This window comes from Nipponia nippon, unplaced genomic scaffold (genome assembly GCF_047370975.1).
Source record: "Nipponia nippon isolate SJK-2023a ecotype South Korea unplaced genomic scaffold, ASM4737097v1 scaffold_4, whole genome shotgun sequence".
Lineage (NCBI taxonomy): Eukaryota > Metazoa > Chordata > Aves > Pelecaniformes > Threskiornithidae > Nipponia > Nipponia nippon.
The window spans coordinates 55,034,938-55,060,071 of NW_028262358.1; the positions used below are offsets into that span (position 1 = coordinate 55,034,938).

The 25,134-nt window shown below is 40.7% G+C and overlaps 1 protein-coding gene across 3 annotated transcripts; it reads right to left on the bottom strand.

The window, feature by feature from the left end:
- Positions 1 to 2,044: 2,044 nt before the first annotated feature.
- Positions 2,045 to 24,711, bottom strand: PPIL4 (peptidylprolyl isomerase like 4). 3 transcript variants are annotated; one of them, XM_087774841.1, is made up of 14 exons: positions 24,441 to 24,711; positions 23,331 to 23,398; positions 23,182 to 23,246; positions 21,266 to 21,383; positions 20,645 to 20,731; positions 19,142 to 19,284; positions 18,695 to 18,791; positions 17,115 to 17,231; positions 15,186 to 15,310; positions 12,816 to 12,882; positions 11,836 to 11,947; positions 10,185 to 10,281; positions 9,410 to 9,548; positions 2,045 to 3,269 (listed from the first exon to the last, which is right to left on the bottom strand). In XM_087774841.1, exons 1-14 carry the CDS (start codon positions 24,508 to 24,510, stop codon positions 3,045 to 3,047), a joined length of 1,530 nt encoding a protein of 509 aa, XP_087630967.1. In that variant the 5' UTR covers positions 24,511 to 24,711; the 3' UTR covers positions 2,045 to 3,044. The 3 variants fall into 3 exon arrangements, with proteins under 3 accessions (XP_087630967.1, XP_087630966.1, XP_087630965.1); XM_087774840.1 differs by lacking the exon at positions 20,645 to 20,731 and adding an exon at positions 23,631 to 23,673 and having other exon boundaries at positions 24,441 to 24,553; XM_087774839.1 differs by lacking the exon at positions 20,645 to 20,731 and having other exon boundaries at positions 24,441 to 24,704.
- Between the last annotated feature and the right edge of the window lie 423 nt (positions 24,712 to 25,134).

Consider the following 25,134-nt stretch of genomic DNA (forward strand, 5'->3'; position numbering starts at 1 on the left):
TTAAGTTGTCATAGAGAAGCAAATCCAATAAAAAACTATAAGGAGCTGATTTTTAAGCCTTTAACCTCTGAACAGAGAAGCTAAAGCATGAAGAGTTCCCCTTCAAAGAGGCCTCAGCTAAGTCAAAGTGAAGAAGCTGATGTTTCTGCTGCAACATTTTCAGTGTTATTCTCAACATTACAGAGGAAGGTGGGGTTTTTTGCTCTGTTTTGTTTTTTAACTACCACAAACACCAAAGGTCAATACTGACACTGGGGTTGGAGATAGTGCTGACGAAAAGGAAACGAGGAGAGGGAAGTATGAACTCTCATTAGAATAGAACAAGCCAACTCTTCAACTCCTGGATAATAAAAGCTCCAACACCTCTGGCAGGACAGGAACGGCAGGAAACGTTTGTGGTTTCAGCTGACCATAGGGCTCGTTTGTGCCATTTCCAGAAGAACCACATGTACACAACCATAACTTCCGATGACTGCAGCAGTAAATCCCATCTAAGTCAGAGTGCTCAGCGCTTCGGGTGCGTACCAGGTGAACTGCCACCCCTCCACAGCGCTAGCAGAGCACCCCAGAAATTCAGCCTTCTTTAGCTGTACCTGAAATTAAGTACCTGCCTCCCACTAGGGAGCTTTTATGCTGTCACCTCATTTTTGAACATTCACGTTGGAAAGTTTTAGCTTAAAAATATAAACAGGTGATTTTGTCCATCTGAAGATACCAGATACATTTTTAAAAGCCCTAAGGCATATTGAAAATCAAAGACTTGAAACCTTTTGCATGTATTTATTTTTTAACCCTTTATTCTGAAGACTCTTTGGCCACCTATGCAAATTGACTGTGTACTTCCATACATTACTCATACAAACGTGTTCTTAAGCATTTACCTGTTATGAGATAAAAAAGCCATTTCTGCTGCTGAGAAGCGAGCACATTTACCAGAAATAGGGTGTTTGTTTTTAAAAACTCTTCATGCTGTTGAGTCACTTTTATCATCATCTCTCCCATACGAGGACCTATGGTGTTCCGCAGGAATGCAGCTTTTTCTCAAGAGTGGAAGCTTCTTTTCTCTTTCTACGACTGCCTTTTCCTAAAAGCAGCAAGAACTTTAAGTGCTTTAGCATCTCCACCTCCTTGACAAATTTGCCAAATTTTTTTTGCATGTTAAAAATGTGCTGTGGAAAAGAAGAACTGAGGCCAGTATGGCCGTGCAAACCTTGTTTCTTTAACAAAGCAGGCTAAAAGCAGGAAGAGCTAGAGACAACCTACTGCCTCAGCAGCGCTACCCCAAATGCATCAATCCTGGTCTAGTACAGTTCTTTGGAAGTTTTCTTGCGCCCAGACTGAAGGCAGAAACTTTCTTGATGGGAACAGCGAGCAGTCCTCAGCCCCGGGCCGCCCGACGGACTCCCAAGAGCAGGCTTCCTGTGTACGTCTCCGCTGGGAGAGCGGGCCCTGCGCTCCTCCTCAGGCTCCGCACGGGCCCCGGCCAGTCCCCACTGCCTCAGAAACATTTTGTCAGGAGGCAGTTAGGGAAACGCTGCATTTCTAGCTCCATGCTTTGAAGCACAGGAAAGTTAGAAAGGAGAGATTCAGCAAAAGGCAGCTTCTTAGCCAAGTACGCTTAACTTAAAGTTTAACAAACTGAAGACAGGGTAGATGCCACTGGAAGGCACGTTCCTGTATACAATACCGTCGCTATCCTCCCTCAGCCTGGGTCTGGATATTCCAGGCATCTGGCCTGGCCCGCTCGGTCAGAATTTTCCGCCATAGGGTGAACAGCTGCTTTTGTTCCTTCCTTTAGTACCGGCCTTGCCCCAGAAGCATCTCAATCAGGAGTTCACTTTCTGCACGCAGTCCATTCAAATGCACTAGCCAGGCACAGCTACTGGCCCCCCAGGGCACCACAACGTGCCGCGACTCTTCCTGGCTGCCTTGAATTTTAGTCTTTGTCCTGCAGATCACATTCCAATGAGAGGTATCAAGCCATAAAATCTTATTACGTATTACAGTCAGACACTACAGCAAATATTACAGAAAAACCACAATCACAAAAGAAAAACGTTAAATTTATTCATCAAAGCAGACTGCCTGCAAGCCATCACACATTCCACGGAAAGGAAGAAAAGACAAACACTATTCCCCATGTCTCACCTCCCCTCCTAACAATGTGAGATCTCTCCCCCTCTGGAGAGAAAGAGGAGGACATACACGTTCTTAAAAGGTATGCATACCGCCTAACACTGTTTAAATGGTGAAGTCTTGTTTATCAGAGCAACCTAGACATTTAAAAGCCTGAGAACTTTCACTAGGACCCAGGCTCTGACAACATCACCTGCATTCCTCTGTAGATGAAGAGTTATTAACTGACATACTTCTGCCACAAAACCTGAAAACTAATCCCATCTAGGTTTTGGCAAATACAATGCCAGTTACCAATTCTGTTCTTCTCTAATTCTGCTAGTGACTATTTTCTTCTTTCTTACCCACCCAACAGAACCTGCCTGCCATCACAGCAGCAGGATCCCCCTGACACTGCAGAGGCCAGATGGGCCAAGTACCAAGGGAATCTCAATTTTGAGAGGCATCCTCCAGCAATGCCACAACGGCAAGTCATCTGTGTAAATAAGTGAGCAAGTAAGTGCTGTTGATCTAGTATGGTGCGGCACTTCCATCACCCTTGCAAGTGGCACAGCAGTACTTCAGGCACTTTAACCTCCTTGAAGAAAGGAGGTACATCCTGCAAATCTCTTCACAGTGGAGAAGGGCAATCGCTTGTTAGTGCATGCTTATGTTCCCAAAAAGCTTTCGACAACACTCCTTATCGGAGAGTCAAACTATTTCACCAACGTGAAATACTTTATTGAAACAACCTTTTTGGAATCAAGGCTTACCCTGACAGTCATACACTGGGCGTTCAGAGAATTATAAGGCCAAGTTGCCAACAGTAGGCAACCGCTTTTATGCAGTAACTGCACATTCATTTGAGAGAATGTTGGAAATGGTGGAAGAAAACATATTTTAGTTCCCCTCTCTCTTTTCCTCATCCTTCATCTGTACTTGGACCTCTCTTTGTCTTTTGATTTCTTAGGACTTCTGCTTCTGTCTGCTTTTTTATCCCAGTCTCTTATTTGGAAGTCGTCTTTGTATTTGTCTCTCTGTTTGCTGTAAGTGTAGTCTCTCTCTGGAGATCGGCTGCGGCTCCGATGCCTGTCTTTCTTCTCACTCTTCATCTTCTCTCTACAGCGTTCTCCTTCATGTTTTCGATCAGAATCCTGTTCAAGGAATGGGACAGATATGCAGTTACAGACAAAAGGGGGAAACATACAAAGACATGAAGAGAACTAGAAAAGAGTCAAGCATGGCTGGTTCCTTAGCTAAGGCTAGTACTACCTGAAACACATTGACATCCATGATGATTTGAAAAAGATAACATAAAAAAACCCCACTGTAACTATATATGAAGAAGGTAAGTCTCCAGCTTTTCCCAGCATTTATGGAAAAAGGCATGGCTGACCGGCATGCTGCTGCTCGTATTTCCTAAGGAGCTTTAGCAAAAACTGGTTATATCAGGGATTCAACTCAAATGGATATTATCAAACTCTTCATAAGCATCACACAAGCTTCTAAGCTAGATTTGGATTTTGACATATCTAAGCAATGGAAGTATTTTGGTCACAGGTTTTGGTTCAAGCCCCACAGGTATTCCAGTGCTATGAAGATGCAGAACATTTTTAAGACCTGCCTGTAATAATCCTTAATGGCCTAAATTCTAGGCTTTGGAAAAATGAACGACACCGTTACAAAGATCAAAACTACACACACACACATGCAAACTATTTCACTTCCTTGAAGCTAGATGTCCACAAGAAAAGGCAACATGGAGAATCTGATACTTTTAAATGTACAGTCAAACAATAACAAGGTAATAAAAATTAGTTCTATTTTGCAGGCTGATGGGTATGACCCATAGAGAAAACACGAGATAACACTCATACACAAACATAGTAAACGCTAAGAGGTACAAGTTTGTCCAATTTAAAATGGCCTAAAAAGGAGAGACCAACAGTATTGTACTACAAGTGGTAATGGTGTTTCAGCACACACACAAAAACTCTTTAAAAAAAAAAAATGCTGCAAGTTCAGGTAGCCAAAAATGAGGAAATTTTGAATTTCCCTGGCTTTCTGCATATCGTCACCAAGAATGCTGGCTGAACGGATTTGCTCCGGAGAGAAATGAGGTTTACGTAATAAAGGAGGAATTGCTGTCAGTAAAACACCTGCTTCACTTGTTGCACTAGGCGGACAGTATGAAACCACTGAGACAGTGTATTAGTAAATGAAGGAAAGATGGCTTAATTACTTAGATTGTGAAATGTCACACTAACAAGATTATGGCACACTACATGCTGGAATGACTACGTGGAGACACCAACACCTGTACAGGCCATAGCAATTTTGAAATTAAAAGATAAAGAAAGTTGTCATTTCATTTCAAGGAACTCCATAAAGATTTTCTCAATACACAACACTGAGTTTTGACATGTAAACTCCTAACATTTTCGAGCACTGCTAAAAACTATTTTGGTCTTATTATTCAACTAAGATATACAGTGAAACAAAATACAAGAGGAGCTTCAGAATTCTGCAGAAAGATACATAGACAACTTGTTATTAAGAAGGTGGTTGGCACTTTTGTTATGAAGGTACAATCACTTGAAAGTTTAGTATCACTGTATGCTCTAGTAGACAGATACCATTTTATGGGATTTTAGTAACTCCACTATTAAACACAGATCATTATGAACGATGAAAAAATGTCTGCATTTAATTACACGGTATTTCTTTCTTAATTTCAGATACGATTTTCATTTTTCGAAATATGTACTTGTGACAGTAGCCTTCACAACTGTATGGCTAAAAGCTATACTGCATGTACAAACAAGCAAACTTTATTTATTTAAAAGAATAGTGAAAAAAACTCTACTCGAAGCGGAGCTTTTATCCAGAAAGGCAGTGACCAGGATGGTTCCCAGAGCAAACTCCCAGAGCAAACGCCACCTTTAGAATTATGTAGATAATGCTGAAATACTAGAGTTAAAATAAGCAACGTAAACCCCCTGGACCAACACACACATCAATAGTCACAGACCTGATCTTTTATCTACATAACAAAAAATTTCTGCTGCTGCTGGGTACAGTAATCTCACTGGTGGCCAAATGCTTATTCCGCATCTTTACTGTCAAACTCTGTTTCAGTACAGATTTTAAAATCTGAATCCATCAAAAAGGAGTGGTGATTCCAGCTATTTATAGGAGGTTTGTCCCTTCATCTTCAGAATGATGCACAGCCATATTACTCTTGTACCCAAAAGCCTCAGTCTCCATCTGTTTGAACAAGACGACAGGTTTCAAGCCCCTTTGTGGCAGGGCCTGAGTAAACATCAGAAGATGGACAGACTGGCGGTGGAGTAGAGAGGAACAAGACAAAAATATTGGCCAGAGAAACAGTTGGTGGGCTTGGTGCACTGCTGACTTCTAGCTGGTTTGTTGCTGAAGTCTCCCCCCAGCACAAGGAGAAACAGGAGAAAAGTTGAACAGCACTCAGCTGAAAAATCTACCAAACCAACACTGGAGAAAGTCTACTGGCCAAGTCAGGGCAGGGGACACGTTAGTGAAGACTTGAAAGTGAAGACAAATAGCCTGTGTTGAATGCCATAGAAAGGGGCAACTTGCTGAAAGGATTAAAAAAAAAAAAAAACAAAAACAAAAACCAGTCATATGAGCATGGAGCCAGCTAAGCACAATGACCTTCACAGAAGCATTTAGGGTGTAGGTGTACAGGGCAAGTCTGAAAGTGCCACAAAAAGGTCACCACAGTAGCTAATATGATCACAGCGTAAAGAAAAAAAAAAAATGTAGTAATTTGAATTAATAGAATGAATTGCAAATTAGTTCCCCCCCAAAATCAGTTACGTTTCCCCTTAAATAAGATTTTATCTTTTTGAAGTCTTTGGCACAGAACAAAGCCCATTTTTTAAACATGCTAAGTTACTAAAAATAATGGTATTTTGAAATCAAATCTTTTATGCCCTATCCAAGTCAGAAACATGCTGTTTTCCCATTGGAAGGGGAAGAAAGAGATTCCTACTTAAAAACACGCTCTCTCTTACTGCTGAAGTCCAGATTTCTCAATCCAGGATCACAGCCTCTTATCAGTAAATGAGTAAGTGATGATCATCCCAATTGTTAATCCAGCACTGTGATGGTGAGCACAGATGAGGAAGAAAATATAAAAATAGGGAAATACACTTCTCTGGAAGTTCATGGCTGGCTTTGCCAAAAGTAGTAACTTGCCAAATTGCACACTAGTTAAAGGTTAAAAGGAGCAAATGAATAGAGACAGCCTTTTCAGGAGGAACACTTTGATCAAACTTGACCCTGAACATAAAGAATATAAACAGTGTCTAATAGGCAGTTAGAGCAGAAAATTAAAACCAGAAAAATCAGTATCTTCACCAAAACCATGCACTACAGAAACCCAAAAGTCAGGAAGCCCTTCCATGTCTCACAAAAAATCCATTGAATAGACTATATTCCTCCACTGATCCAGTTATCTTAAAAAAAAAAAAAAATTCCAAAGCACCAAAAAACACAGAGAAAACTAGAAAGGGAGCAAAGTCATAATATAGTTCTCAAGCAGAAGCATGACTTGTATTCAAAAAAACTCTACCAAATCCTATTCACAAACCCACATGGTAGTACAGCCTCCTGCTCCAGACCCACATCCTGCTACCTACTAACAGCAAGCCACAACACCCTACCTCTTCTACCCTACTTGGAATCAAGTCAAACAGCACAATATTCAAAAATACATTCTTAAAACATCAACACAGAGGCTGAAGATTCAGGAAACGGGTGTCAGACTAAGAAAAGGATGAGTCAAAATATACTAAAAAAAAAAAAGCAACAACCAAAAAAACAAACCAGCAAGAGAACAGAAAAACAACTCAACATCATGGAAACTATTCGGAAAATAAATCCCCTTCAGTCATAGCTGGAGCTGGTACCACAAACTACAGTTTCAGTCACCAAAACTTTCCATTATAAGACCCTGTTCTCTGTTAATTAAAATCTCTGCCACACTAGGGGCTCAGTATGGAAGTTTCTGTATGAAGCATGGCTATTGTGGTCTTTGGCCAGTTAGTTGTGGAAGGTCTGCTGTTGGTCTGTTTTAAAGTTCTTACCTCAAACATATTCTAATATTTCCAAAATAGGGTTAAGGGAAAATGCTTTTTTTGCCTATACTAAAAATGCTACTATTCATCAAAATAGTTTCCATACTGTTATGCTTTGTGCTGGTCTCGGTATTCACACTGAACGTACGCTGCCTCAAGAACATGCCTCTTTCCCCTGTTCTTATATGAGTTCCCCAGATTGTGCCCAAATTACAAATCTTAAAAAAAAAAAAAAAAAAAAAGGCCAAACAAAATTACATTTCGTACATGCTAAACAGGATTTGTCAGCTAAGCTGCCTGCAGATTTCATCTGGAAAGGGCCATGCCCAAGACACTTACTGAATCTCTACATCAGACTGAGTACATACTGCTCAGTAAGCACATACTATACAGCACACACTAACAAGAATATTCAAGTACAGACACAGAGAAAGATTCTTCACATAAATTCATTTTCACAGCTCCAAGAGGGAACTATGTTGCTTGCCATCAGAGAATAGAAGTAAGCCTCCACCTATGATTTCAGGCATATGAATGCTAAGGTATTTACACCGAAATGGGTAAAAGTGAGCAACAGAGAAAAGCAGTGGCAAGAAGAAGATATCAGAATACAGGAGCAGTAGACTACAGGAACAAAACACAATAGAAGCAGGTGACTAAATTACAAAAAGATACACAGAGACACAGAAGAGATCACAGAGTCAAGCACTAGAAAATACTATTTTCCAGAACCTGGAAATAGCACCAGGAATTCCTCTGTTCTCACGTTTTTGTGCTATGAAATCCACAGCTAACGTGTCTCGCAGTCCCCTTGTAACAGCTATAACATACAGTACTTGTACCACCTGCAGGGGTGGAGACATCTGAATGCTTTTAAAGTGTTCTCTGCTAATAACGCATGACCAGCCAGTTCCACACGTGTAATTTCTGAACCATCAAGAACAAAGACTACTTCCAGAAACCTTTGTTTCAAGAATGTTAAAGCGACAATGTCAATCAGCCAAAAAGATAGCAGGAAGTCTAAACCAACGTTAGTTCAGACCTCTTGTATGTATATGCTCCAACTGAGACCTTAATGATCTGAACAGATTCGCTCCCCTCCACCCAAAGAATCTCAACTGAATTAGTATACAAACAGTGACAAAAAGACTTGTACCACAAATGAGCAATAGGGCTTACTGGTGGCACTGAAAAAATGTAATTGCTAACGTTCATGAGAAAAGTTATTTTTAGCATCGTAGCAAGAAGTGATGCAATGGAACAACCGAATCACGTATACTCTCTGTACACAGAGCCTAAAGCAGTACTCAAAACTCATGCCAGGACAATGGCTTTATTTACTGTGGCTGGAATCTTATCACTTTCTGCACAATTGCTAGAAGACAGCTTTGTTCTCACTCATAAAGCTTGCATTGTTAAAATATTGGGTTGCGTTTGTTTTTTTTTTTCCAGCTTAGCTCAATTCTCCCTAACACTCACACTTCAATAGTGGTTAACCCTCCACTTCATCATTGCACACATTGTTTCCATGAAACATCAACATCTTGACTATCCCAGGTTCACAGAAACATGAGAATGCTGACCTGACAGGCTGCAGTAGAACTAATGAATGACAGAACTACTGTCTTCTGATGATCTCCTCCACAGTCCGAGTCTTACAGCACTGTATGCTTGCACAACCACAGATGCAAGCAAACCTGCGTACAGATTTTACAAAAACACTTCCAAAACAGTTAAGGAAAAATAAAAAAAGATAAATGCAAAGAGATTGTGTTTCTGATTGCATATGGGGAAAAAGCCAACACATGCTGCTCTGGTAAGAAAATGAGAAATAGTTTGCATTCATGAAATATGATAAACTACTAGTTTATGACTGGGAATATGTGAACAACAGGTTCAAAGTGCTGAAGATCTACTTCATGAGAGGCTGCATTGCCTCTTCAGGATGTTTTGGCAAAAAGCCATTAAGACATGCCAAGCTTCAAAAGTCCAGGAAGATTTGGAAAGCCTCTTTCATAATCAGGTACTAACATCAGCCTTCTGTACGTTTACAACTGCTGTATTTTACGGGACTTTGCACACCATGTGCTCAGTTCAATATCAGACTTTTTTCCCTCGCTTCTCTTATTAGGAGAACAATAAACAGGTATAAAGTTAATGCACGAAGAGGTTAGTACCTTAGATTTTTTGGTCCTCTTGTCATCCTCTTCATCTTCAGAGTGGTGGTGCTTTTTCTTCTTTTGTTTTTTAGCCAAATGTGACTGACTTGTTTGAGACTCTTCTATATCCTCATCCAGCACAAGACTGTACTTGGCACTGATGGTGTTGGTTAAGGACAGATCTGTTACTTAATATAAATAAATATCAGAATATAAAAGCTCATGAAGCAAACAAACCCCTGTTTATTAGACCAGGGTTTACCAAGACTTACTATGTATTTCAGTCAGAACAGGATCATACACACTGAAAAAATCAGCTGTGCTAAAATGACTGAATTCTGTCCTGTCAACCAGTACAGTCAGGTCCCAGTTCTCCTTTTCCACCTATGAATATCTGAACCAGCTGTGGTCTTCTCTTCTCTCATGCTCACCACAAGTAAAGTAGAATCGCAGAGCATGATTTAGTTACTACTGTGGTCTCATTTGGGATGCAGCAGGGCCTTTGTGACACTACTTAAAACTCTTATGTCATGTGCCATTCCAGGGCTCTGGACTGGGAACGTTATTTACCTGCACACAACATGGAAGTGAAACAGCACATCCCGATTCGACTAAACTAATTGAAGTCATCAAATGAAAAACAAAATGCTTAATTCCATCTGAAACACCAAATGGTTATATGAAGCAGCAGCAAAACACCCATTTGGCAAGCTTTAAGAATAAGAAGTCTTTTCCAAGCTGTTTTCAAAAACTGTGCTTAGTGCAAAAAACACCTTTGACCAGAAAAGGATACTCCTGCTTTGGTTTTACCTTCTCTTTCAGAGCAAGTTTTGAAGGTTTGTCACGTTCCTTTTCGTACTCTTTGAAATCGTCCTTGGTATACCGCCCACCTGTCCACAGAAAAATATACTCAATTCACTCCAACTAAAAAAAACAACCAAGATCCACACCTATCACTAAGTTCTGCTTATGAATTTAAGCGCTCTTCATAACCATACAGAGATTCATAGCAGGATACAGTTCCAGAAACAACACTGACATCTGGGTAACAGAGCAGAAGAGAGTAAGACAAGTTGTGATTTTCTGTCCTTCCCTTGCTTGCAGATCCCATTAAACAACATATGGCTTTCTCCTCACTCCTGTTCAGTGGAGACAACGCATGAACAGGATCACAAAGCAGGATTCAGCAACTAGTCCCACTTTGATTACAGGTCCTATGTCACACTACTTAAAATTCTGTTACCATGAAAGCCTACAGCCTAGTTTCATCATTAAATGACTTTTTGCTCTGGCCTGCACAAAGGGAAGACCTCTGAGACAGCTACAGCTTAGGAATTAAAATGGAAAACTATAAAAAAAAATCGCGATGTCTTGATTTAAAGAGGGGCACGACAGATTTCATTTTCCGTTCATTCACTTGAAAGTACCAGCTCACAGATGAATAAACTATTCTACAGCAACGTGCTGCCATCTCACGGTCATACTTAAAGCTGCAATATTAACTGGCTAGGTCAGAAATGGCTACTGAAGGTGGAAGGACAATACTTCCCCTAGGTCATTTTTTGGGTACCCTGTAAGCACAACAAGGTGACAATATAGTTAGCTTTCCAATATGTAGGACAATTTAGACCTAAGTTACCCAGATAAAGAAAAGTTTTCCATGTAATCAGTTAGTACAGGATGCACTGCAGAGCATGGTATGGATTACAATGTCATCTCAGCTCTGCACAGGACAAGTTCTGGTACCTCAGCGTCCATGACTAGTCCCCAACCTGGCGAAATCGTGTGCAAACAATTGAGGGCTGACTGCATTTTTAGGCAAAGACACACAAGAACATCACCACTGCAATGCACCTCTCCAAGTCCAGTGTTTTCCTCACGTCCCCAACAACCAAATAACCACTGTATCCACCTCTCCCACCGTCTTTTTCCTCCCAAAACATTCTCAAACATCTGATATTGGGTTTTATAACATACAGCCTGCAATGCAATATGCTTGACCTACAGAAGGTGAAGAGGGGAAATCCCTGGCCTGAATACTGACTTTTTCTTGTATACACCCAACTGTCATACAGTGAATAAAGAAACCAGAAAGTAACAATACTGCCATATTATTTTGCTAATTAGTAACATCAAAAACCACCACTTTTAAAGCTTGAGAGGAACAAACAATGTACTGGCAAAAATACATCTGATAAAAAGGCAATCCATGGCAACGTAATGTTAATATAACAGTAGTAAACCCTTCTACTCTTTCATATGGAACAAGTGAAAAGAAGAGCTAGCAACTGTGGCTCTATTTACCACAGTACCAGGAAAATTTATACCCTGAAGATGAGATGATTTAAGCTCATAACAACTGCTTCTCTTTAAATAATACTTAAGAGTTTAGAAGTCACAGCTTATTAAGTTATGAGGGTCAAAAGAATCGCAAGTGTACCTACCTTTTCCCTTCCACTTAATCTTTGCAACAGACTGGCTAAAATCCACATGTATCCGTCTGTCATCTATCAGCACATTGTCCATTTTGAAGTAGGCTTTCTCACAGTCTTCCTCCTGATATTAATGTTTCCAGAAAATTTTGAGTCCTGATTATTTCATAGGAATATTCACTGAAGAGCTCAAACACAGATTCAACTGCTTAACGGCATACATTTTTTTCTAAAATTGCGTAAAGCACAGCAGTTCTTGCGTTGTGCCATTTCAAAAGAAATAGTTATGCTTTGTTTGGGTGTAAACATTTCAAATTCTATTTCTTCAGCTAATTTCACTATTTTAAAAATTTGCCAATCCAGCTATGTGTTTGGCACATGTAATACATTCAGAAAAACAAGGGAAGAAAGGACAACTAATAAAAGCTCCATTTTAAGTACGTAAGTAGGCTAAGGAAAAGTGAGAACACTTTTCCAGTGCTTTTACCAGTTTTCCTCACAGATTAGAGAGGTTAGCAGATACAAACAAGAAACTCTGCACCATCAAGAGAACTTTTACTCGCAGTAAGAGCAGCATGTTGATAAAGCAAGCATCGTTTACAAGTCCAATATAGGACACTACTGTACACACTGATCTATCTATGTTCTTTCATACACCCTCCTCTCTTCATGCAGCATGCCTCCTTTTTCTCCTAGCATTCTCTTCTTTAACTGTTCAAACTCCTAAAGCGCTCCGGGGAAAAAAAAGGGACCCGCTCCCCTCCCACTGGTTTCAAGACAACCTAAGAAGAACGTATTTGTATTGCCTGGTTGAACAGAGAAAGACTTAAACGTTTGCCTCATTTAGGACTTACAGCTTCTATAATCAAGTCAGTAAGAGAAAATATTAGCTACCCCACACTTGAAGATTTCACTGTTTTTCCTTAATGGAAGTATGCCGAAAATGAACATTTATAAGCAGAATCTACATACAGTATACCTAAATAACATACCTTTTCAAACTCAATGAAAGCATAACAAAGAGATTCACCAGTCTTCCAGTCTCGAATCACTTCACAGCTGAAAAATTGATATGAAATTAAAATGTCAGTGCTGTTCGAGAAAAAAAATGTAGGATAGGCAAGCACTGCTTAAAAGGGAGAAACAGTTTAAAAAACCACCTTGAAGGTATTGTAACACTTGATTCTGAGAGCCCTGCTGATGTGGGGTTATCTGCACAGAATAAAATGCATGTGGCATTACTTGAGTAATTATTACACTTAACTCACAAGTGGTTAACATGAAGTGTAGGACTAGGGATGAATTTCTGATTAATGAAACAAAATCCGTCTTCCAACACTACTGTTTGTCATTGATTTTTTGCATTTCACTAATTCAAGACAAGAAATTTCACGTTCTGTTTTCTCAATCATTTTAAGAAAAGTGTTAAACAGACATCATGTGACAAACATTCTCTTCTTAGCAAGCACCTCTTTAGCAACTGTCTTCTTATCAGGCAGTTCACTGGGCAAAAATAAGAAGCCTGAAGTATTGAATCAGTAGACGCAAAACGGGAACAATACAGTATTGCATCAGTATTACCAAACTCTTGTATACGACATGAGAATTCTGACTACAGGATGTTAAAGGAGGTCAGACAGGCAACAAGGGCAGACAGTGTGGTATCAAGGTGAGATTTAGTAAGGCAAGACCTCCCCCATGTGTACTGAGGAAGTGACAAATCAGGATTAGGATACACAACCCAAAAGATGATCAAGACAAAAAAAAAAAAAAAAAGGAAAAAAAGATAAAAAAATAGAAGACAAGGCTATTCAGGCAAGCTATACGAATTCTTTGCAGCAGCCATCAGTGAGGAAGAAGGCAGGATAGTCTTGTGTCAGAACCCTGCTTTGTGGATTATTCAGAGAATCTATCTGAAAGTGGAAGGACTGCAGAAGAGGTAGTGAACAAACCGACAGAGGAAGAAAAGTTTAAGAAATCCCTAGGACATCCAGAAATCATGCTGGAGTTGTAGGAGTGGCAAACACAACGCCAATTTCACTCACACACACACAGACAGTCTAGTGAAGGATCTGAGGGTCTGCAGGCCTCTATGCCGGTACCGCACAAACTGGTAGAAACTCAATGCAGAACAGAGCGTGCGCCTGAATAAACAGGACCTACTCAGGACCATCTTCACCTAAGCAAAGTTCTCTGGAAGAGCCAATATGCTAATGCGCGATGATGATATATTCGATGCAGTCTTTTGAAACCCCTCTGGAAATTCTAATAAACTCCTGCACCAAAGGCTGTTGGGGAAACTAAGCAGCAATGGCATAAGAAACATCTTTGCACTGATACACATGTGAAAGACCAGGTAAGAGTAAACAGTCATTTCTCTCTGAGAAAGTAAAGAGGTCACCAGTGGAGTTTGCTGACGATACTAAATTGTTAAAGGCTGCAAAAATAAAGACTGAAAAAATTGCAGAAAGTTCTTAAGAGACCAAATGAACAAGAAGATAGCAAATGACATTCAACATAGATAAATGCAACAAGGTGAGTATTGGGGGGGAATCCTAACTGTGCATTATATATTAAAAAAAAAAAAAAAAGCTTTAGCATTAAGTAGAAAAGGAGTTGAGAGCAAAGCAGAGAATACCACTGTGCCACTGTAAATTTGTAATTTCTTTAACACTGTGTGCAGTTTTGGTCCTCTCATCTTGAGATGAAAGCAAAAGAACAGAAAAAGGTGGAGAAAAGGGAAACAAGGCAAGGAAAATTTCTCTACAAAGCATGAGTATGTATGCTAGTACTCTTAGCAAGAAAAAAAAGATGACTTTGGAGTATAGGACAGAGAGGTGTAGGAAAGTAGGTTTCACTGCTCATCATGTCTTTTGATACCAGTACTAGGAGTAATCAACTGAAACTAGGAGCCAAGTTCAAAACTGAAACAGGCAGTAGGCATTAGGAACACCTTAACCAGGAGTATATCAGATGCCAGAAATGTTTGTTGCTTTATCTCAAAACTATACATATTCCCATGGAAAAGAAAAACCCAGAGACTGTATCTGGCTCATGTAGCATCTGAGATAAAACCGCTGAAAGGAGGAAGAGGACGGGGGTCTGGGGAGAGTGTCATATGCTTTCCTTGTTCCTGTGTTTCCCTAGGCTTTCACTTAATACCACTGCTGGGACAGGATACTCATCTAGCTAGATCTGACTTTGTATCACCATTGTTGTGGTCTCCACCCAAATACATGCAGGCACAGGATAAACCTCCAGAGACACCAGAATACTACTTAACAGCCAAACCTATAGAGACTGGTGGGAATCAAGTTCAGTTTCAACAAAGAAAGTTTTCTTTTTTATTTTACAATGATTACCTTTTAATGGGACCAAATCGTGAAAATATTATCTCTAGGTCTTCATCTGTGGTCACAGGATTCAGTTTACAAACAAACAGCACGTTTTCTGGTGGCTTGACCTCTGCATCTGGTAAGTCTCCCACCTGTGGCACACAGAAAAAGACTTTCACCACTTCTGCCTAAAGCTCTCTAACATTTTATTGCCACAAGCACACTGGCAACACATCTTTTGGATGATCTCAGACACATTCCTATCAAAAAAAAAATCAAAAATCAATAAAATACTTTTCCCACTCAGTGGCACAAAAATAGCATTTTCCGTAGCACCTAAAAATGATTCTCTCTTTGCAATTCCACCACTGGGACTTCATGAAAGTCACAAATACTTTCTACCTTGCTTTCCCCATTCATAACATAACAAATACACAGTTCTAAAAGGTGAAAGTGTACATTTAGAGCCACTCTGTTATAAAAATAAAAATGGACTGGATCAATTCCTTAGTCTCTGTCTGTACCCAAGATAAACTCGCCTCTCCTTGAAATCTGGCAACAGCTGGGATAAGCTTAAATTTAAGATAGCTTGATAAGGATGAGAAGTTACAATTACACAACTTTGTTCAGATAGACAGACGGGAGAAAGCATTCATGCTTACTTGCTTACAGCACACACAACTTCAATGTTTGCAACCTTCGATCAAAATACCCATCCTGGAACTAGCAAATTAAGTTACAGAGGAAAATGCATATATACACACCACCTCCTGTTGAATTGTAGCACTTCTTAAAACCTGAACAAAAGACTAGTGATATTTAAACAATTTATCTCCATCTTTCACTTAATATGCTAATAAAAAGGTAATGCATATTAGTTTGATAGCAGAAAGAAGCAAAATAACACAAATAAGCAGCAGATTCCACAAAAGAGAACACAAAAGGAGTTTAAGCATACGGCACTCGGAGAAGTTCACTGTTTCAACAAAAGAACAACGGAACTAATAGTTGGGGTTTTTTAAATCAGTGAAACTAGCAGTACACTTAGTTTTTCATGTCTTCAGCTTATATAACATAGCTCCCTATTGCATACTACCCAGCAATACTCACAGAAAATTACTGCATTGGCTCACATATTCCACTTGCCTTTTTTTAGCTAACCTTACCCGGAAAACAGGTCATTAGCCCCACTGCTGCTCCAAAGCAAGAGCCCACACCTGCAGATCTTCTGCAACACTGTGGCCACAGCTAGACTGACCTTGGTATTAGTCTCTACTGCAAACTATTCACCATAAATTTGATTTTGGAAGTTGTAAAGAAGTGTGATGGATTCACCCATCCTTCAACAGTATGTGTGTTTTTTTGTCTTTTTTTTCTTTAAAGAAAAAAAAAAAGCTTCAAAGCCTATTCACAATTTTTGTAACTATACGGAGTTTACAACTGCCAGCAGTTACTAAACATTATATTTAAGAAGGAAGAACATAAAAGTTAACCAATGTTAAATTCAACTAATCCCACAGAAGGAAGACACCCGTTACATATATGAATAATGCAATCTCAATGCCAGTACGTGCACTGGGAAGAGATTATCTCGCATTAGCTCAGCTCTCTCCCACACATACTAAACCTTTTCCAGGATTAAAGATATTCAGCAGAGTATTATGCGTGTTATGGTTTTTAACTGGATGCATTTCTAGCAAGTTTTTATAAAGCCTCCACTGGTCCACTTTTAATCCTGGCTTTGAAAATGAAATATCGGTTTTATCAGAAAACCACCTCCCGTGCTCATGCTCAATCCTTTTCATTGTACCACAGACATTTAATAGCACAGATTCTGAGCCATGACATCATCATCAGATGAGCAATTTCAAGATAAATAGTGCACATCCTCCTAGACTTAATATAACATGCGCACACAGAGGAACGTCTAAAAGGTAAATACAGAAAGATGTTCACCATTTCCAGAAGAATGGCACGAGTTTTTGCTTCTTTTTCTGCCTGAACTTCTTCTATTTCATCTGCAGACCGTCCTTTCAAGTCATCAATTTCTTCATCTGCTCCTATTCTGCCACTCTGAAAAATGAAAGAAAAAGCTATTTATTACCAAGCCATGGCCAATAATTCTTTCTCACTTTCCAAATACTACGTGGATGACCTCCCCCCTCACGCCCACAAGACATGAAAAATGCTTAAGTACTGTATCTCTGCAGAACTGGGCTTTCATTCTGTTCTTCCCACTTAGATTAAAAAAAAGAGAGAGAGAAGATGTTATCCTCATGTGTTTCAGGCACTATGAACAACATATGAACTTTCAGGCCCAATTTGAACCATATTCAGTTAGATATTCTAAATTCTTTTGTACTCCCATCTCATACTCAACATCTCACCACAACTGTCAACTCATTTCTAATCCAGATAGCTCCTACCAGAAATGAAGATAAGGAACACTGCAAATATCTGTGGTGTCTAATAAGACTCAAACATTAAATATAGTATATCACAACAAGAATTTTATTTTTACACATCTAGGCAGGATTTGAGGTTTAATTTTTTCTCCTCATCAGCTTCTCTAGAATGCTGCCCTTCTTACAGACTTTTCTACACCAAAAGGTTTATCTTCAGAGAGGCTATGGGGGGAAAAAATAAAGCATAAGCTTTCAAATCTCTACGCAGTTGGCAGTGAGCTATTAAACTCCTTATACCGTTTAACATATCTGAAGGTACATCACAGATTAACCACAGCACAGACATACTACGAAGGCCTAATTCCAATCTTGTAATTGTATCTATGAAGCTTAAAAATAAACAATAGTCTCTCTAGTCAATTTATTCATTGCTTGAAACAACTGTTTCCATACAAGGAGATAACCTCACATAGCAACTTCCATAACTGCATGCTATGAGTAAGTTATGAATAATTACTATTTTATTTTTAGCAAATTCCTTCTGTTTGATCAAATACACCACAACAGTATGCATGCTTGCAGATATAACTCAAGGAATGACCAAGATTACTTCCACTGAAATACAGACTACTTCACATTTAAAAGGAAAACAGCAGTAAGCACTTTAATATTAATAAATGTTAGTTCTATTTTGTCTTCTACCAGAGCATACGAAAACCCAGTAATGCCAAAGGTGAATATTCTGAATGTTCTGCTTAACTGCACTGTAATTAGAAATCTAAAATATGGCTTTCCAACCTTAAATTCCACCACAGTCACAAGGGAGAGCACCCAAGTCACCCTCTTATCCTTTCCTTGAAAGGCTAAGCAGCTGTATTTGATTAAACACAGCAATAGCCCCAAATAACAGACAAGCATCTGACATATCAGAACTCAAGCTGGCGTAGTAGAAGAGCACCTCTTATCCTCCTACGCTAAAAATGTGTAGGTCTTTTAGGATATAGATTTGACAGACAAGGTCTTAAAGATGGAATTCTTATTTTGACCACATCTGTGCTGGCCATTAATAGGGATAAATTTGTTTAATTTTTTCTTCCAACTTTTCCCCAAGAAGCTATCATAAACACTCACATCTAGCTGTTCCTTAGTAGGTTCTGGTGAGCGATCAGGAATAGACAAGCCAGGTGGATCTTCAAATGGATCATCTAAAATTACTGTATGATTTATCCTTATAGAAAACAAAATCAAGACCAGCATCAGTCACATGCAAATAAAACTCTCTTTACCCAAGTAACAGGAAACCAGCCCCACTGATTTTCAGTTATATCCCAAACAGCCAAACTTGTTTGTAAATACTAGTACTGATGCTTTTGTAAATGCAACATAGTTGCACATTTTCTTCTATAGTTGTTTATTTTAGTACCTGATTATTTTACCAACAATACTGGAATCCAAGAGTATTTAAGATACCATGTACAGGTCACCTGACATCATTATATTAATCTAGTTTCCAAAAAGAAGATGAATTTGTTTAATTATAATGTATTCCTCAAAAAGGGAAGTTAAAAGCATTCATACCTGATATCTTGATACGGGATAAAATCCTTATCTACAAAGGTTTCATTAATTGTCTTCAATACATCCATGCCTTCTGTCACTTCTCCAAATACTGTATGCACACCATCAAGATAATCCAGGTTCTCCCCTGTAGTAATAAGAAACTAGAAAAGAAGATACAAAACCAGCAACAGTAAATAGAAAAATTCGGGGCTTGAGCTTTACCTTAGGAGAGGTACAACTCTCACTGAAATCAGTGGGGCGGGAAAAAAAAACAACTCTTCCTGACTTCTGCAGAAGATTAGTCTTCTTCCATCAGCTCTGAGAACATGGTGAGCCAGCCTACAGCTCACAGCCACTGCCTGAGGGAGAGGGTCTCTCATACAAGTCTCCCTCCACACAAGCTCGCAGCTCCGACTCACTGGACCCTTCTGTGAATTGATATGACTCGAGTAACCTGGCAGAAAACCAGACCGGCAGAGGAAGAGCAGATAGTTATCTGCCAGGTAGGTTTGTTGAGCAAGATCAGCAAAGGATGTGATGGGCATCACAGCTGATGAAAGGGAGAGGACAGAAAGAGCAAGGCTATCCCTCTGGGCAGCAGTGAGCTGTGAGCTGAGCTCACATCACCTGTTCATCAAACTGCATTCAGCAGGTGCATTTTCACAATTTTGGCAAAAGCTTCCATAGTTCTACCTCCACCTGCTTCTACCCAGACTTTTTTCCTTCCTTCCCTTGTATTACAAACCCTTCTCTCCCAAAAACCAGGATGCAGTAGCATTGAGAGGAGAACTAGAACACAGTAGTATTGACTTAGATCAGCTTGAACCAGCACTGAAATGTATCCTAGCACAAATCAGGTGTTTTGCCTTAGGGCAAAACTGAAACTATGAGAATTGATACAAACTGAACACTTGGTAACAAATTAAAGACAGAGGACACTTGGTAATGAACGAAGGAGGAAGAAGCAGATACACACAAATAAGAGAACACAACCATTACATCCACGCTTTACAATCTGACTGGTAACATGCCGCTCCTCCTTCTCTGCAACACAGTTAAGACTGGTTAGTATTTGGCATAGGTTACACTAAGCCACATTCTGTTTGTAAGCCAACTCCATGTAATCCCTTACTGAAATTTTTCTTTCCCAAGGAAGAAGCTGCAACAATGTTCCTGCGAACTGCATTCATTCCCATATGCCTGTGTATGCTAGCAGGCTGCATTCTTAAATGTAAATATAAATGTCATCTCTTCTTCCTAAACACCCCACCCAAACAAACAATTTTACACACACAATGCAGGGAAGCAGCAAAATTAACTCCGTACATTAGAAGCTCTAGCTGGAATAAAACCACAGTTTTTTTAAATTGCTCTTCCATTATTAAAAAAACCCCACCTTTTTAAAATTAAAACATATGGATATTACAAGTGAGGCATTTTAATATATAAGTGACAATACATCTAAAATAATAATTTAGAAATAATATCATTCTATGAGATTAGAGCTTTAAATATACCCACAGCAAAAACTTTGTGCACGTTAAGAGGGAACAGCAAAGGGAACACCACCACTTTCAAAAACTGTTTTATAACAGCACTGGGATAAAACTGTAAACTTAAATTGTATTATCAATGCACACTTTTATGTAACCATACAGAGGAGACTGTGGCATGATTTCAGTCTCCAAACTAACATGAAGTTATAACCAGAAAGTTTTAAGATTATTTTAAAACCCAATTTCCTTACTTTTCACTTACATTTGAATACAGGATTTTTTCCAGCCCATTCTATAAATTCACAAAATCACATCAAGGTATTAACAGAAATGAATAAACAAAGGGAAAAAATAGAGGACTGAATTCTAAAAAATAAAATTTATGAAATTAATCTAGGACAGGATTTGAATCTGTGCATTTTAATCTCTTTCTTGTCTGTAATCAAATACCCATTGGCACCTAGGACACTATGCAAAATACTTATCTTAGCTATGGCCGTTTTTTGACATGCATTTTGACCATTTTACAAGATGATGCTATTGAGATGACACTGTCATCTCAAAAGATGCCTCTTTCGTAAATTCAAGGAATTTTCATTTTAGCTACTCAGACATGTACCAAGGCTTTCCACCACTGTATGCTGACCTGTGATCCATGCTGATCATTGCCATTGTTCACCATTGACACGGTTCCCTTTTTCTTGTGCTTAATTCTCGGCACTTTTTCTGCCTCAAAAAATCTAGCTTGATCACCGTACAGTTGACTGAAAATATATACAACAAATATGTTACAAGGCAAAGGAATTTTTAAAAGTGAGATAAACAAACGCTCTGAAACAGTAAATAAAATACCTTAAATTTTTTTACATTGGCATTCAAATAAAACCAGAATTTACACTGCATCCACGCACATTTTTATGGACCTGTACACTTACATAATTCACTTTATATTACAGGGAACAACAGATTTTTCTCTGAGGCATTTCACAGCGGCTTTTTTTTGGGGGTGGGGGGGGTGTATTTGTATGTTTTTAAATGCAGTATATAACATTTTTCTAAAGCATGGAGTGAATACGTATTTTGATTAGTTTCCATAAAAATAAGTTAATCCACACTGTAAAAACATAATAATTCATGTCACAAATTTCTTTTCCAAGATAAATGGAAAGCCACTAAATCTATGTGTAAACTTAGTTCATCACATAGACAGGACTGCAAACAGTAATTTGAGATACACGGGATATGGCAAATTGTTAAATTCTTTTAAATTTTTGAAGTCTAACCCTGATATCTCTCATTTTGTCTCACTCCATAACCAACAGAGGCATGGTCAATAAGCACATTTGCCTGAATTTAAGGGAAGTGTTCTGTTTGAAGTCATTTTCCTAAGCAGGTGTAAGCCTCTATGAAGAAAGGATTCAAATTAAACTTTGCCTGTATCAGTTTCCTGTGTAGCAAGAACAGAAACTCCAATTTTGTGGATTTCAGCAGTAATGAACAGGTAGAAAAGACAAACTGCTATTCTCCGTGCCAGTAGCAGAACAGAATCTGCCACTCTCTCATTACACTATACTTCCCTATCTGCCATACCAAAGAGCCTCAGAAGATCAATCCTTATAAAAGAGCAGAATATCAAAATAAACTTGATCTACCCATGTGCAGAGATAGCTCAGGTCTGGCACATTTACCTACCTAGACTTGCATCAGCTTAGCACAATTATACTGCTTCCAGGATCACCAGAGTGGTGATCCATGTATCCAGGTTTTCAAGGTTTTGTATTTAAGAAACTCTGACAGATCAGACTTAGAAAAGTCAATATTGGTCTAGCAACAGTGTCTCTGTTCAAACCGAGCTGTTTATCTCTGTATACTGTGTTCCCCAGCACTCCAGGTTTAGTTCTGCTCTGCAATTTTAATTCTACTTTTAATAACAATTTCAAAGGAATCATCTAGAACATATGCACTTTGCTATCTTCCATCCTAGCTGTCTGAATGATTTTTTTAACTTTTGTGTGCATGACCACTGAAAACATTTTAAAAAATTAAGGAAAGTGATTTTCTTATAGACATTCAACATGAGTAAAATGAACTGAAGTAAATTTTTAGAGCAACAGGATTACTTTCTTATACACAGAAAAAATCAAGTATAGCCTCTATATATTCCCCTCCTGCTCAATTAAATACATTTTGTTACAAAACGTCGCAACAAACTGCTAATGATTTTGCCTTCTACAGAGCACTTAGTTACGATACTTCTCATAAAAAACCAAACCCATAGTCATTTGCTAACTTTTAAATAAACAGAAATTTATGGACAGCTTGTTAGTTGTAACTTTGCTTCTAAGGTCAGAGATAGAATACTGTCCAGAAAAAAAAAATCTGAATGGCCAAAGGCAGCGTAGGAATTAGAAAGGTATTTAGGTATGACAACCAAAGAAGTTTATGCATCAACATTTTTACTTCCCATCTACTGCCCCAAGAGAGCTGAAGACAATCTAATTGGAACCCCTATTCCCCTATACAACTTCTCTGTCAATTAAGTAACACAAAAGTTTTACTTACCAAAATATGGATTCCCCTCCACGGCCAGTTCCCATGGGGTCACCGGTTTGTATAATAAAATCCCTCTGTCACAAAGCAGAATACGTAAGATATTGCTTCATGTTTGTGAATTTAAACCAACAAAAAAACGGGGAATTGAGAATACTCACCTGTACATTATAAATAAGACAATAGTTGTAGTACTTGACTTTGCAGAGCTTCAGAAAATTCAGACAAGCTGTAAGAAATTATACCAACATTTACTAAAGAAACCCCCAGATATAGTAAGTATAGATATAACAGATATCCAGTTCAATGTGTAGAAAAGTGTTTTTGGAGCAGACTGTGTTAAGACTCATCAGCGTACAACCTAAAAACACTGTGAGAAATGGTCTAAGGAGAGGTAACATTTCCTCCCTTCCTAAAGCCTACCTCTAGTGATTCACAGAACCCTGAACACAGCTACTTACACAGAAATACACGTTTTTTCCTCCCCAGTTTCTTTCCAAACACCTAAGAAAGAAGATCAGGGGTGCCTTTCAATTTAGAATATATTACATTTTCTCTGTTTTTTTAATAAATACGCATTACATGTGTAATAAACGCATAATAAAAAAAAAAATCCAAACTTCCCAATAGCACCCGATGCCTGCATTTCAAACACACATATATACAAGCCCAGGGGGACGGCTGACGGCCACGGAAGGCCTGGCGCTCATTTGGATCTAACCCCAGGAGGCAGGCCCGACGTGACACGCCAGACCACAGGGCGGGAGAAGGCCGGCTGTTGACTGAACCCACCCGTTTGAAGCCCGCTTCCCCAGGAGGCCGTGCCGCCAGCTAAACCTCTAGAGTCGCGGCAGCCGCAGCCAAGGGCCCGGCTCGCTACCCGGGGGGCGGGCGGGGGTGCCGCTGGCCGTCGGGCTCCCCTCAGCGCCGGCCGCCGGCGGCGGCGGCGGGGGGGGGGGGGCGGCCCAACGGCCCCTTCTTCCCCGAACGGCGGAAAAACTCGGGAACCCTGGCAGCGCCCGGAGCGGCGGCAGCCGGGGCGCCGCAGGGAAGCGAGCCGCGCGTCCTCACCCAGCGCCACAGCGGCGGCGACGAGCAGGGAGGGCCGGGCGGTTAAAAACCGGCACTTCCTGACCGATCGGGCGCCATGCGGGCGCGGCGCGGCCCCTCCGCCGGCGGCGGCTAGCCCTCCCGCAGCTTTATCCGGGGCCTCCACCTGCCCGCGCAAGGGGCAAAACCGCCTCAGCTCCCCCGGCCCGCCGCGCTCCTACCGCGGGGCCGCTCCTCCGTGTACAGGTCGATCACCAGGTCGCCCAGCGTGGTCTCCAGCAGCACGGCCATGGTCGCCACCCGCCTCCGCACGGCGGCGCGCGCCGCCGGCGCTGGGCCGCCCCCTGCCGGCGCGGAGGAGGAGCTGGCGCCGCGGCAGGGCGGCCCCGCCGCCCCCCGGCAGGCCGGCCGCGGGCCGTGGGGCGGGCGAGGGGCTGCCCCCGGGGCCCTGCCGGGCGCCCTGGAGGCGCAGGGAGAGCTCCCCGCTGCAAGCGCCTCCCCTCCTCGGCGCTGGATGCCCCTACAAGCGCGTCGGCCTCGCAGCGGGAGGAGCCGCGGCGCCGAGGCGGCCCTCGCAGCTGCCCGCCTCCGCGCTGCAGTCTTCCCCGGCGTGAGGAAAGGCGCGTCAGGCACACCGCCCAGCCCGCCCGCTTCCCCGGCTCTCGCAAGCCCGGGGGCCACAGGAAGACAGAGCGCGGCCGTGGCCCCGGGCCTCGCCCCTCCGGGCGGGAGAGGGCGGGAGGCATCGGGGCAGGCGGCCGGGGGCCCGTCCTGAAGGGGAGGGGAGAAAATGGAGACCCCGGGAGCACCCTCCTCCGCCACAGCAGACGTTTTGAGGCTGATGGCGCAGCTTTTGAGCGTGGTGCTCAGTGAGGGGTGTGTGTGCTTCTTCTACATAGCCAAAGAAACCCACTT

Excerpts from the sequence above, each read along its gene's own strand:
- PPIL4 (XM_087774841.1), bottom strand. The coding sequence starts at position 24,510 with ATGGCCGTGCTGCTGGAGACCACGCTGGGCGACCTGGTGATCGACCTG. Across the intron at positions 18,792-19,141 it reads ATCCCGTATCAAGATATCAG|GATAAATCATACAGTAATTT; the intron begins GTATGAATGCTT and ends GTTTTCTATAAG. Across the intron at positions 12,883-15,185 it reads CGATTTGGTCCCATTAAAAG|CTGTGAAGTGATTCGAGACT; the intron begins GTAATCATTGTA and ends TCAATTTTTCAG.